Below are 14,311 nucleotides of genomic sequence, written 5' to 3' on the forward strand. Positions count from 1 at the left end.
TTATTGTGTGTTGTCCATAGCCAATTTCAAGGCGTCAGCCATGTCATCTCAAGGTCGCCGGTTTCGATCCCAGCCGCGGACATGTAGTACTGCCTGTCATCCCTGCTCTCTCTCACCCATCTTTCCTGTCAATATCTACTGCCTCTATCCCATTAAAGCAGAAATGCCCTAAAAATTGCGTACATAGTTACTAACTGACGCTAGGAGTTAGAGCTATAGTCCTGATACGGTCATAGTCATAAAAATGGTCACACTGATCGTTAGCCTAATGAATAATAGCCGGGCTAGCATTAACGTCAGCAGAGTTTACCAGCGGTAAATAAGTCGCATAATATATAAGACCATGAGTAATTCCCTATTCTTGAGAGAAATAATACCTACATAGGCTAGCCTACCTGTGAACTAATTTATAGGCTATAGCTCTCGGGTGATACGCACTCACCCCGCCCACGCCGTCTAAGTGCTATCCCTTATCACTTATCAGACCCCTGAAATGCCCCCTCATGATCTTCATATGACGTGATATCCCTTCAATCCCTCACTGACCCCCCTGGGACTCAAATTAAAAGATGCAAAGATATCGGCCTACATAGATGCACAATATCAAGCTTATGGGTCGCAAATGGGTTACAATGGTCCTGGACAAATCGTCTGCTAAATGACTGTAACCCCTTAGGCGACATTTGCACTTGATCAAATAGGCTAAAGACTACAAAATAAATCAAATAGCCTACGAAACATGCATTGATTTATAGGCGATGCCGTTGATTAAGCAAAAGATATACATGTATTTACAACTATATACGATTCAATGCGTGAATCTCAGTCGGGGAGTTCATTTGTATTTCTGTCATGCTTTTCATTTAGTTTTGTTCTGTGTTTAGAACAACAAAATATGGTGTCTGGAAAGTCAACCTATGCTTAACTATGGGTGAAATAGGCTATGTTTGCTTTGTTTTGATATAAAGCGTTCGTGGATGTTTTGACATTATTATGAATATAAATAGGCTAATACAATGAATATTAGCCTATTACAATCATGACAATCAGAATTATGTTCATGTTTCTACACTGAAAATAAGGGAACTGGCAGTCTGTTCAATCTACAAATAATAATTTAAATTATACTACATGAATTGTTTAAGGTTCTCCTTTAAACATGTTTAAATGTAGCTTGATTATTATAATCTCGGGAGATGTGTAATCAACAAATAATGATCATGATGATAGAACATAATATTAATATAGCTAGTTTGAATTATACTACATGAATTGTTTAAGGTTCTCTTTTAAACATGTTTAAATGTAGCTTGATTATTATAATCTCGGGAGATGTGTAATCAACAAATAATGATCATGATGATAGAACATAATATTAATTTAGATAGTTTGCCCCTCCCCCAATGTCATGTGGGCGCACGCACTGCCCACTGGGACCTTGAATTGACCTCGCAGGTGCATATTGAGGATAAGGAGGAGTTTTTTGCCATTGTGCCCTATGTTTTCTATACAAATACATTTGATTGATTGATAGATAATATTAGGTCCATTAAACATATAATTCAAATAGCCTGCTTTTGATTACAATTTACTGCTGTAACGTGATGAAAAGTCATACTAGACATTGCAATGCTATGGTAATCCCCACTACTACCTAGTTAGTGTAGAGTAGTAGGGATTACTCACCGAATCCATTGCATTGCAATATTTTGGGTTGACTAGCGAATGTGTGTCATTGATTTTCAACAACGTTGAAATATCTGAATATTTTTCAGAATAAAAGTCTGAACATTTGGATTGGTTGTCGACTTGTTCCCCCTTTCACCAGCTGCCGTCACATTTTTGTCCATGACTGTACCAGACCCTTCGAGCGACTGAGTTCAGCCCACACAGGCATAGTCAATGTTTCTGTGTTCTGTTTGGTTCCAGAGCTACCCTCGTTTGGCCGTGTGCGGGAGTCTCTGCCGGTGAGATACCACATCCATTTTACATTACATTTCACATTTTTGGCATTTAGCAGACGCCTTATTCCAAAGCGACTTACAACCAATACATTTGACTAAGCAAGTGAATCATCAATCCACCAGTCGTAGCAGGAGGAGTAATCTAACTCAGGCCCAGCAGGAGGAGTAATCTAACTCACTGCCCATGGCAGTCTCCGTGATAGAAGGAAAAACGTTTTTTTCTTCTTTGTGTATAGACACTGGAGAAACAGAGAAACAGTACAGGGGGGGCAGTAGAAGTGTTGGGGGACACAGTAAAGGGGAAAAGCGGGTGTCTCACGAGACACAGTGCTGGGGGTAGTAGATGTCTAATGGTGCTTTTCTACTACGGTGCTGACCCGGGTCAGCCCAGGCTGGCCTGCTTCTTTGGCGCTTTTCCATTTGTCGGCCTGGATCAGCACGGCGCGGTACAGCACGCTTCTTTAGCTACCCTTCGAGGGCAGGAACCTTTTTGAGAGCCGGAACCTTTTTGCCAGGCTGCGTGTGACGTGTGACGCTGCACCCCGTTGATTGGTCAATGGAAATCGTCATCCCATGTTCATAGATTTCATCACTAACCGCCATTTTTAAATACCACAACAGATTTCGCTCTAGGAAAATGTCACTTACTGTTTCTGTAATAACGTATTAATAAAGATTTTTAAAAATATGATAACCATCGTATTATCTTAGTTTAATGTCATTTCAATGCATCAAAGAACTTTTATTTACAACAAGCATAACAAAAAAATCGCTATTATGGCGATGTCCTGTAGAACTGAAAGCGGCAGGTAACAGGCAGGTAACATCCATATGCTGTATATATAAATAATGTCGGTGTCGACCGTGATAGGAGTGTAGTATCGACACCATTCAAATGGTTTCAGATTCCCTGTCCTCTCCCCTATCCGGACACGTTTGAATTGTTATCCTAACCCACGGTAAACCACAGTTATTAACCCGCAAAGGGCACCGTGTTTGTCCGTGAATAACACCGGCTATGGAGGTGGTTGTTACGTCTGTAGTTTTACAACAGTTTGGACTTTACTACAGTGCCGTATTACGTTATGTGTTACACACGTTGTTGAATAAATGGAGTACCAGCTCCGACTAGAAGCTCTGAGTTCAGGCTCCGTTATTGAACATAACATTGGCGACGAGGATGGCTGATTGTTCTCTACCTCCACCCTCTCCTTTCCTAGCAGTCCCGGCAGAACCACCGATTCCGTGGAACCGCTGGATTTCCTCCTTCGAGACATATATCCTAGCTGCCGGCTTGGAGGACATATCTGACAAGAGGAAATGTGCGCTGCTGCGGCACTGCCTGGGAGCGGAGGGTCAGCGCGTGTATGGAACTCTCGGCACCGCGGCGAGATACACAGACGCTGTGGAACTACTGAAGCAACACTTTGCCCCTCCACAAAGCGCTCTTCTCCGCCGCGTCATATTCAAACGAAGATACCAACGTACAGGTGAGACAGTGACACAGTATGTGGCTGATCTGCGGGGTTTGGCGAGCTTATGCAAGTTCGGGACATTACAGAACGAAATGATAAGAGACCAACTCATCTTACACACGAACTGTGACAAGATTAGGGAAAAACTGTTACTGGAAAATGATGAACTTACATTATCAGCAGCTCTGAACATCGGTCCAGGTTGAAACAGCCTTGGAATGTGCAGTTTTTCAGCCTCTCCCAGCTCACCGGCAGCGGGCGCGCACAGCCTACAGGTGCCCCTCCTCCACGTGAGTGCAGCCAGCGGCGGGGAGAGCGTTTTACTGGCCTCTCGGTCACACGACCAGCCACACCAGCCGTGTGGGAATTGCGGCTCTTCTGCACACAATTCAAGAGCTCAGACATGCCCAGCCCGTGGTAAAACCTGCTCCAACTGCGGGAGACTAAACCACTTTCACAAGGTCTGCAGGTCTGCCCCAGCTAGAGCTTCCCAGTCACCTACCACAGTCATCCATAATGTCAGCTCAGGACGAGCGCCATTCAAAACATGCTCGTTGATGGTTGGTGATGTCACTCTGCCGCTCCTCCTAGACACTGGAGCCACAGTGTCCCTTGTGAACTTGACGACCTATACACAGTTCTTCTCCCATGTGCCCCTGGGGTTGCCCTCCACCACCCTGCGTGGCTATGCCAACTCTGAGATTGACATTGTGGGCTCTTTTCAGCTGCCTGTGAAGTACGGGGAGAGGACACTGCCGGCTTTCAGGTTCAATGTTGCACGCCACGGGACCAACCTGTTAGGCCTCGACCTGTTCAACGCCCTCGGTTTCACCCTGCTAGACACAGCTGGCTCAGAGATTCACACCGTTTCCATCCCCTGGCAGCAACAGTGGCCTGCGCTGTTCAGCGGTGTAGGCTGCCTCGACACTTTTGCCCACCAGCCTTTTGAGGCCATCCATCATGTCCTGGAGCCCACCACAGCCGCTCAGGTGGCCTCCTTTCTAGGCATGACGGCGTACTACCTCCGTTTCCTGCCACAGTACTCGGCCACAACCACACCACTGCGGAAGCTGTTGAAGCATGACGAGCCCTGGCTCTGGACGTCTGCCTGCTCAGACGCCGTACGCCTCCTGAAGGCCCAACTCACCTCGACACCGGTCCTGGCGCATTTCGACCTGGCCAGCCCCACTCTTGTCACGTGCGACGCCTCTGCCACAGCCATTGGTGCGGTGATGTCCCAGCTGCAAGGGGGGGTGGAGAGACCGATCGCCTTCGCCTCCCGTGCTCTCAGCCCCACGGAACAGAAGTACTCGGTGGGGGAGCGGGAGGCCCTAGCATGCCTCTGGGCATGTGAGCGCTGGCACATGTACCTCTATGGACGTCTATTCACACTGAGGACAGACCACCAGGCCCTCATCACCCTCCTGGCCACGTCTGGCACCGGTCACAAGCCACTCCGCCTCCACCGCTGGGCCGACCGCCTGCAGCAGTACAACTATCGGCTACAGTTCACGCCAGGACGAGACAACGTGGTAGCCGACTTGCTATCACGCTCAATCCCCAGCCCACCCACAGCCCCAACCTTGACCCCCGGACTGGACCAGGCTGAGCATGACCTCGTCCAGCTCCTCCACACACCCCTTCAGGAGACGGTGTCGCTGAAAGAGCTCCGGGATGCCTCAGCCGATGACCCCACCCTCTCTACACTCTCAACCTACATCACGCAGGGGTGGCCGGCAAGAGTACCTGACGAGCTACTCACTTACTCCAGGATCAGGGAGGAGTTGTCGGTTTGGAATGACACCTTTGTCGCTCGCGGGTTCTGCACTGTGGTCCCAGGTGTCCTTCGGGCGTGTATCCTTGCTATGGCGCACGAGGGTCACCTGGGCATAGTCAGGCTCAAACAGCGCTGTCGTGATGTTGTGTGGTGGCCAGGCATCGACAGGGAACTCGAAACCCTGGTCAAGGATTGCACTGCCTGTCTCCTTAGTGGTAAGACCAGGGCTCCAGCTCCACCCCCGCCCATGCAGCCGTTGGACTGGCCATCTCAACCCTGGGAGCACCTGCAACTGGATATCTGCGGTGAGCTGCATGGGGTACCACATCACCAGCGTTTTCTCGTCGTGACCTACGACCTCCACTCTAAGTGGCCAGAGGTGACACCTGTGGGCTCGGTCACAGCAAAGGTGCTGATCGACATTCTCGACGCTCTGTTTGCACATTGGGGCATGCCCAAGAGGATCACGACTGACAACGGTCCTCAAATGATTTCCCATGAACTGTCCTCCTATCTAGTGGGTAAAGGGATCCACCACATCCGCACAGCGTTCTACCACCCTGCTGCGAACGGGGGGGTGGAACGGCTGAACCAAACACTGAAAAATGGCATCAGGGCCCACCTGGCACAAGGGTGCACGCTCACCACCAGCCTCCTCCAGACGCTGTTGCATTATCGGGCCACGCGACACGCCACTACAGGAGTCTCCCCAGCCTCCCTCATGCTGGGGCGGGAGCTCCAGCTGCCTCTCGATAGGCTCCGCCCTACACTAGCTCAGCCCCCGGTCCATCCAGTTCAAGCCACAGTCACCAAACACCAGCGCTTGATGAAGGATCGTTTCGACAGGGCCAGACGTGCTAGGCCACCTGTCATTGCTGTGTCGGACTGGGTCAGGATCCGACGACCTCATCGGGACAACAAACTCCAGTCGTTTTGGTCTGACCCTGTCCAGGTCAGCAAACAGCTTGGCCCGGCCTCGTTTAGGCTCGCCGACGGCACTCGCTGGCATGCTACCCGCCTGCGTAAGGTGCAGCCTCCCCCTGGCCCAGCGCTGAGTGTGGCCTCTTCCACAGTCTTGCCAGCCGCACGGTTGGATGAAGCAGCAACCCCGGCCTACCAGGCTCAGCCCCAAGGCGTGGAGCCGCCACCACTGGCTGTGGCTGCACCAGAGCCACGTCTGGTTCGAGCACGCAACAGGCCCGATCACTTGCGTGACTACATGACTGAGTATCACACCTAGGTTGTGTGAGGGGGGGGGAAATGTTACGTCTGTAGTTTTACGACAGTTTGGACTTTACTACAGTGCCGTATTACGTTATGTGTGACACACGTTGTTGAATAAATGGAGTACCCGCTCCGACTAGAAGCTCTGAGTTCAGGCTCCGTTATTGAACATAACAGTGGTACAAACACAATACTACTTTGCTAACTTCACCATCGGTATACGGTCATTTTGAGCCCTGAACCACCGCGCTGACACCCCGAGAAGTTATGCTTTTAACCGTAAACTCAATGAACCGGGAGTTCACCCGCTGCTGCAAGCGTATCTATAACGAACGCGGAGATTGAATGAGCGAATGAGGGAATCTTATGACACGTAACTCCTCCTTGTCCCGGGTCGTTCAGTATAATGGAGAAGCGTTTCTCAAAGTACGGCACGGCACGGCTCGGATACAAATGCGGCCCGGTTCGGGTCAGTAGTGGAAAAGCGCCATAAGACATCCAGAACCGGACCGGGCTGGTCCAGGATGTAGAGATGTCAGTGGAACCCAGCGATGCCTTCATGTTCTCTGGCCTTAAACAGGTGCGCACTGATAACTCACAACAGGTTTGTTCAGGTGACGCGGGTCATAGTAGAATGAAGAAACCTGTTGTAAGAGAATGCAATCCGACTGGTTTTAGTCCAATGCCCCCCCCCCCCCCCCAGAGTGAGTGTTGTGTCAGCACTCTGCACCAGACGTTGACTTGACACTTCTCTTGCCCCTGCCTTTTTGCCCCGCCAGTCGCAAAGTGCCCTCCTGGATGGCAACTTACTTAAAAAAAAAAAAAAGAACTCCCCCCCTCTAAATGTTTGTGCTAATTTTGCCTCAATCAATGTCCAGAGAAAATAAAGTTGTGTCTTTGAGGTGTGAACACACTTCCTGGACAGTTTGCTATGTTAGTCCTTCTCTGAGGTAGGCGTTATGTGTTACTCAATAAAAGTCAACAAGTCCAGTTAAATTGAATGCCAATGCCGACCTTGACCATGAGTTGTCTTTGCATGTTCAATTCATTACCTGTCCTGTAGCAGCATGGCACCTGTAGCAGCATGGCACCTGTAGCAGCATGGCAAGGACAATTGAGCCATTCCATGTAAAAAGAAATAAAAAATCGGTGTAATGAAAGTGGCCCTTTTCAGCCACTGCCCATCACACAGTCTCTGCACATAGACTAGATTCAAATTAGAACTGCTGAAAGACTATGACAGAAACAATAGTCCTATACATGAATAAGTAGAATATACCCATAAAAGCCCATAGATGTGGCCTTCACTGTGGTCATGACTGGGGTGTAATTGCATCCTAATTGCATCAAATACTTTTTCTATGTACACAAAAGGCCTATTTCTCTCAAATTGTGTTCACAATGTGTTTAAATCTGTGTTAGTGAGCACTTGACGAGATAATCCATCCCCCTGACAGGTGTGGCATATCCAGATGCTGATTAGACAGCATGATTATTGCACAGATGTGACTTAGGCTGGTCACAATAAAAGGCCACTATAAAATGTGCAGTTTTATCACACAGCACATTGGAATGTCCACCAGAGCTGTTGCCCGTGAATTGAATCTTCATTTCTCTACCATAAGCCGCCCAAAGGCGTTTCCGAGAATTGGAATTGGAATTGGAATTGGAAACGAAGTTGGAGACGGCTTATGGTAGAGAAATGAACACTCAATTAACAGCTCTGGTGGACATTTCTGGAGTCAGCATGCCAATTGCACGCTCCCTCAAAACTTGAGACATCTCTGACAAGGGATCGTCGCTGATCCCTCCCACCCCGGTCACCATCTCTTCCAGAGTCTCCCATCTGACAACTGACAATGTCGATCTATATTAGTTTTACATTGTTACAGTATTATTGCTCTACTGACTATTTCTGTCATTGTCTTTTTAAAACTGTTTTTACTTATAGTTTTGTTTATTAAATTTTATTTTATTTTATTTATTATTATATTGCTGTCTGTGTCTTTATGTCTAATGCACCAACCACACCAAGTACATTTCCTGTATGTGCGAATAGACTTGGCAGTAAAAGTAATTCTGATTCTGATTCTGAATGTTTTGATTTAAGTGTGTGGCTGTGACATGTAACGAATATAACTACTGTGAGTTATGTTAATCAAATAACGCAGGCTACATACATAGTATTAACGGTTTTCAAATGTGCAGAGCCTCTCAATACCTTATTTGCAACTTTAAACAAATCGAAAGATGTTTTTTTAGCAGGTCTGCCCATGAATTCAAAGTGATGCCTCAAAGTTAAAGTAGACTTGAAAACATGTTTAGACGGGTTACATCTTTATCTTTACGGGTTACATCACAATATGGATAATGCATCTAAGGGGCTACAACAGGTTTAGGTATTTCCTACACCAACACAGGTTGTTCGACTATTTCATGTCTTTTCATGCCTGGCTTACTTTTACTGCAATGAAATAATTAACAGGTTGACTTCGACTCTAGGTTTGATGCTCAACCTGCAGAAGGCTACACCCACTTGGTCTTCTGTTATGCCACAAGAATCCAGGAAACTATTCAGTCAAGTAGCTCACCTCACTTAACAGTATTGCATGTTGCATTAGGAGAGAAATATCAGAATTATAATTTCAACACGTTTTTTGTTTGGTTTGGAGTCACTTTATTGGCATAGTATTTCAAAAAGGACTAAATCACACGCTTAGTCTGCAGATCTTTATCTCACCTGAAAATGAGGGATTATGAAGAAATCACTTCGTTTTTGGGAGAATGGGGACCGTTTCAAAGAATGGTCTTCATATTGCTAAGTTTGAGCAGTATTCCAAACGGCTATGTTGGGATGGCAATGGTTTTCCTGGCGGACATCCCTCTGCACCACTGTAGACCTCCCCATCTGAACTCCAGTGGGTTCGGGCTGCACCTCAATCAGTCTGTCCCACTGGAGGAGGTGAAGGGAGAGATCATTTCAAGTCGCTGTACCCGCTTTAAAGAACAAGCGGATTCTGCCACAGGCTTCGGAAACGAGACGGAGGGATGCCTCGACGGCTGGGTGTTCAACAAAGAGAGATACACCTCCACCATCGTGACAGAGGTGAAACTCCACCGGAACCTCTGCAGTTTTAGTTGAGATTATTTCTCACATTTCTGGGAATGTCTGCCTAATCATGTTGTTCTCCTGCAGTGGGATCTGGTGTGTGATCATGCTTGGAAAGCACCGTTTACAGTCACAGTATTCTTTCTGGGGGTGCTAATGGGATCTTTCTTCTCGGGACTCATCTCCGACAGGTACAGTACTACATGTAAAATAGCAGTGTTCTTGTCTGAACTAGCTAGTATTCACTTCAGGCACATGAGGAGGTCAGTGACGTTATACCAGTTAGACATGCAGAGCAAGTTGGACATAGCCTAATGAATGCAAAGCTCAATAGTGCTAACACTGTGAGTGTCAGTGTTGTATAATTGTCCAATTTGTAGAAGTCAACAGTCTTCTAGTGCAATGTTCTGTGACCTGCACAGCCATACTTTCATTGAATACTGGTGAATAAAATGTTTGAGGATGATGAGGGTTTTGAGTTGTGGGATTAGGTTGTTGTGGGTTGGGGGTTTGATGGTATGTGATTGTAGTTCCATTTACAATGGGGATTTAAAAACATGTTTTGTATTCATTGCAACTTGTCCTCAAATGTTACGAGTGCCATCCTCCCCTTCCTCCCTGAACGGTCTGCTGCTATAGGTGTGGCTACTATAACATCATTAAAACGACAGCATTGATTGATCTATGTCGCTCTAAGTTGCAACTCAAATATCGATGAGAATCTTTAATTAATAATGACTGTAATATGATAGAATCACAGCAAGCAAGTGCACCCTATCTTTTCTTTAGGTATGGACGAAGGTTCATCTTCTTTGCTACTATGGCAGTCCAGACCATCTTCAGTTTACTCCAGGCTATTTCAACCAGCTGGGAGATGTTCTGTGTCTTATATTTTGTTGTTGGAATGGGACAGATCGCCAACTACTGTGCTGCTTTCATCCTTGGTGAGTCTGTCCATACTATGCAATAACTGTCTGAAGTCTGCGACCCATTGATGCCACCAGACCTTGTGTATCTTACCTGGTGATGCTCTGCGAAGCCTGTACTGCAGCCATCTACGATTGTTGTTTGTTTTGAGGACGTCTGCCTTAAGTCTTTAGCTAATTAAATGCATAGTCAATGCAAAAACTCAAAAACTGCCATGATTTACAGTGTTTAAGTAAACAGACTTAAAATGCATGGCATGTCGTCATGCAAACACCTGCTGCTGTATTTAAAACTCCCATTTAGATTATGTCTCATTGTCTTTTTTTCGATATATTATGGTTAAGATTGCCAACTTTACACACTTTTTGGTGGTCTCTTGTATAAATAACAGGTTTAATAATAATATGTAGTAATGTAGAGAATGTTTTATGTCTTTTATGTGTCTATGCTCTCGACCATTAGGCTGTGAGGTTCTTACAAAATCAGCGCGCATCAACTTCGCTGCCCTGGGGGTATCGCTATGCTATGCTCTAGGATACGCCATCCTGCCCCTGTTTGCTTACTTCATCCGGAGCTGGAGGCTCCTGCTGGTGGCTCTGGCCCTACCTGGGTTCCTTTACATTCCTCTGTGGTGGTGAGTGGCAGGGATTCTGATAACAGGAAGTCTATGTGTTGCCTCCTTATGATAATCAGTAACATTTTACATGGCAGTGTTCGTATTACTTTGTTATTAGAGCTCCAAGCCCAAAAGGGGCAAAGAAAGCCCGTCTGATGGTACAATCCCCGAAGGGTTGTACTGTACATAGTAAGACAAACAATACAAACACAAGCATAACCCATGTCTTTAAGTCATCGATATTGGTGACGAGGGAGCGTTCTAGTATTGATTGTGTATTTTATGAACAATACCTGTTAAGTAAGTATCTTCTTCTGCATGTTGGAAGCTGTTAACAAATGTGTACTTTACTGTATTGTATCTTACTGTTTCACTAGCCTCACAAAATACATGTTTGTTAATGTTTAGAGAGTATTGTATCATGTGTTGTAAATCCTATGGTGTCCCCTGTCTGGTCTGTCAGGTATGTTCCAGAGTCCCCTCGGTGGCTGCTGTCCCAGGGGAGGGTGGAGGAGGCTGAGGCCATCATCCGAAATGCAGCCAGGATGAACGGCGTCACTCCTCCAGAGTTAATATTCAAACAGGAGGAGTGTGCAGAACTCATGGTTTAATACATCTTCATTTATTTATTTTTAAGGGTGTTTTTTGGGGATACTGCATGCTGTTAAGTATTCTGTTTGTTCTTTTATTTGTCATGTAAGTTACATTTTCCTGTGAAATTGCAACTATCCTTCTGGTAAAGCACTTTGAACTGCAATTAAAAGTGCCATATGAATACATTATTTTTTATTATTATTGCTTAATAATCGATTCAAGTAATATTTCTATATAACTGTGTGACAGGGAGTAACATCAGCAAATGTTTGAATTTTTCTGTTTTGCTTTCAGGAAAAGAAAACTATTGGCAGTCAGCGACAGTACTCATGGCTGGATCTTGTAAAAACAACCAACATAAGGAACATCACTGTCCTAAACATGATCATATGGTAAACCCATTCCTGTAAAATGCTTACTATTTATAGATATATAACTATACATTATAAATTGTAGTTTGGCTTTAATCGCAGAGAAGAAATCCACAATATTGATTTTCATTAGAAAGAGAGACATTATTGTTAAAGAGCCTTTGCTTCCTGGTTATGTATTCATATCTGCATCCAATGCTTTTACCAGGACTGTCATCTCCATGACTTATTATGGGATGTCCCTGAATACACCAAATATGGACGGAGACCCTTACATCAACTGTCTGGTTGCTGCAGGCTCAGAGTTTTTGGGTTATGGCTTTATCTGGTTCTTCATCCGTTACACTCCACGCCGATTCATTCTGCCTTTTACCCTGCTGTTATCAGGAGCGTTGCTTCTACTCATCAAGTTCATCCCTGATGGTACGTGTACTGGATCTTAACTTGGAATCACCAGTAGAGGCTGGTGGAGGGAGAGATCGGAGGATGAGCTCATTGTAATGCATGGTGGAACGGAATGAGGAATTGTATCTCTAGCACAATGTTTTGACCGCAAAACCTTGGTCAAGGTGTAACAATGACCCTGTTGTTGGGTTCCCCAGATATGGATGGCCTGACTCTGACCCTGGTGATGGTGGGGAAGACGGGCGTCACAGGGGCGTTTGGGTTCCTCTACCTGTATTGCACGGAGCTGTTCCCCACAGTGGTGCGTAACATGGCCCTGGGTGCCACGTCCATGGCCTCCAGGATAGGCAGCACTGTGTCTCCCTACATTGCCTACATTGGTGAGTCTCAAAGCAAGGTGTCTGTCTGTCTGTCTGTCTGTCTGTCTGTCTGTCTGTGAACCCACGCACAGCGTTTCAATGGCAGGATTAGCAAATAAAAAAAAAAAAATATATTGTTTGTGAATCCCAAAATCAAAATAATCTAACTAACATAGTATTTGCTTTATTGAAGGCACATACAATAAGATACTACCATACATTGTGATGGGGGTTGCTACAATCATAATTGGTGTGTTGAGCATATTCCTGCCAGAAACTAAAGACGAGGAACTACCTGAGTTCATCAGCCAAGTCAAACCTCTCACCAGGTAAGTACAATGGCTGACTGACAGATGACAGTTTTTCAGAGTAGCTAAATAACACGCTGGTGTTTTAACATTTTCCTGTCTACTTCACTTCTTATGTATCATTACTTCTTCCTCTTAAAATGTGTTGTTCTCACACTTTACATTACATTCTAATTTTAAAGCAACAAACCCTCCGCAAAAAGTTTTTAAATTAAATTAAATTAAATTAAATTATAGTTTTTTTGTAGTTCATTGTTTTATTGTTTTGGTTTTTAGGGTTATGGTTATATTTTTTTACTCACTAGTGTGACTAAGAAATATTGGACTTCAAGCTGAATCAAACACACTTCAAATACTGTATTTTGTCCTCTGCCCCAGCACGTGTGTGAAACGCAGCAAACACACGCAGGTGGAGAACGGAGTTGAGAAGATGTCAATGACTATGTGACCCCCTTCAGACAAGTCCATGAAGATTTATGCACATGGTTTTTGTATTAGTTGATCTAGTGGAGGTCGAGGCACTTTTGTTGATTATACCTGTTTTGAATGATGTATATGATATATACATTTTTATGTAATGGTACATAAATACTGGTCATTTTCATGATAGAGGACAGATTGTGCTCAAGATTCAAGATTCAAGATTCAAGAATTTATTGTCTGTCACAGAGTGACAGAAATTCTCCTTTGACAGGCAGAAGTGCAGCTCAAGAATACAGTTTCCACATTAAAACACACATAGGTCACATACATTAATACATACCGGTACAATAAAAACAGACAGATATAACAGTGTTTATGTAGTGCCTATTTAAAAAGTCTAGTCATTTAAAAATAATAGTAATAAAAACAGTATTATGATTTAAAAAGCTAAAATGCTAAAATGCAGTGTGCTTCCTATTTTAAAATGTTCAGGGCGGTGGTTGCAGTGGGAATGAATGATTTTTTATGTGTTTTTCCGGGCCAGTGGAGTTCTATAACGGCGGCCTGATGGAAGTGGCTGAAATGATTGGTGGAGGGGGTGAGAGGGGTCCTGTGTGATTTGTGTGGCTTTTCAGACAGGGGGGTTTGAGGTGAGCCGATGATTTTACTTGCCTGATTGACTATACGGGAGAGTTTGGTTTTGTGTTTGACAGTGAGGGAGTTGTACCAGGATGTGTTATTGAAGGTGAGAATTGATTC

At 45.2% G+C, this 14,311-nt stretch overlaps 1 protein-coding gene across 1 annotated transcript; it reads left to right on the forward strand.

Moving 5' to 3' along the window:
* Positions 1–9,186: 9,186 nt before the first annotated feature.
* LOC308153913 (solute carrier family 22 member 4-like) lies at positions 9,187–13,577 on the forward strand (the record flags this gene model as incomplete). The annotated part of the gene is made up of 10 exons (XM_080527097.1): positions 9,187–9,546; positions 9,637–9,740; positions 10,339–10,493; positions 10,939–11,110; positions 11,556–11,697; positions 11,981–12,078; positions 12,266–12,480; positions 12,660–12,842; positions 13,015–13,150; positions 13,526–13,577. The coding sequence occupies 10 exons, from the start codon at positions 9,187–9,189 to the stop codon at positions 13,575–13,577; spliced, it is 1,617 nt and encodes a 538-aa protein (XP_080383223.1).
* Between the last annotated feature and the right edge of the window lie 734 nt (positions 13,578–14,311).

The sequence above is a fragment of the Nansenia antarctica genome (assembly GCF_963989245.1).
Source record: "Nansenia antarctica genome assembly, chromosome: 3".
Lineage (NCBI taxonomy): Eukaryota > Metazoa > Chordata > Actinopteri > Argentiniformes > Microstomatidae > Nansenia > Nansenia antarctica.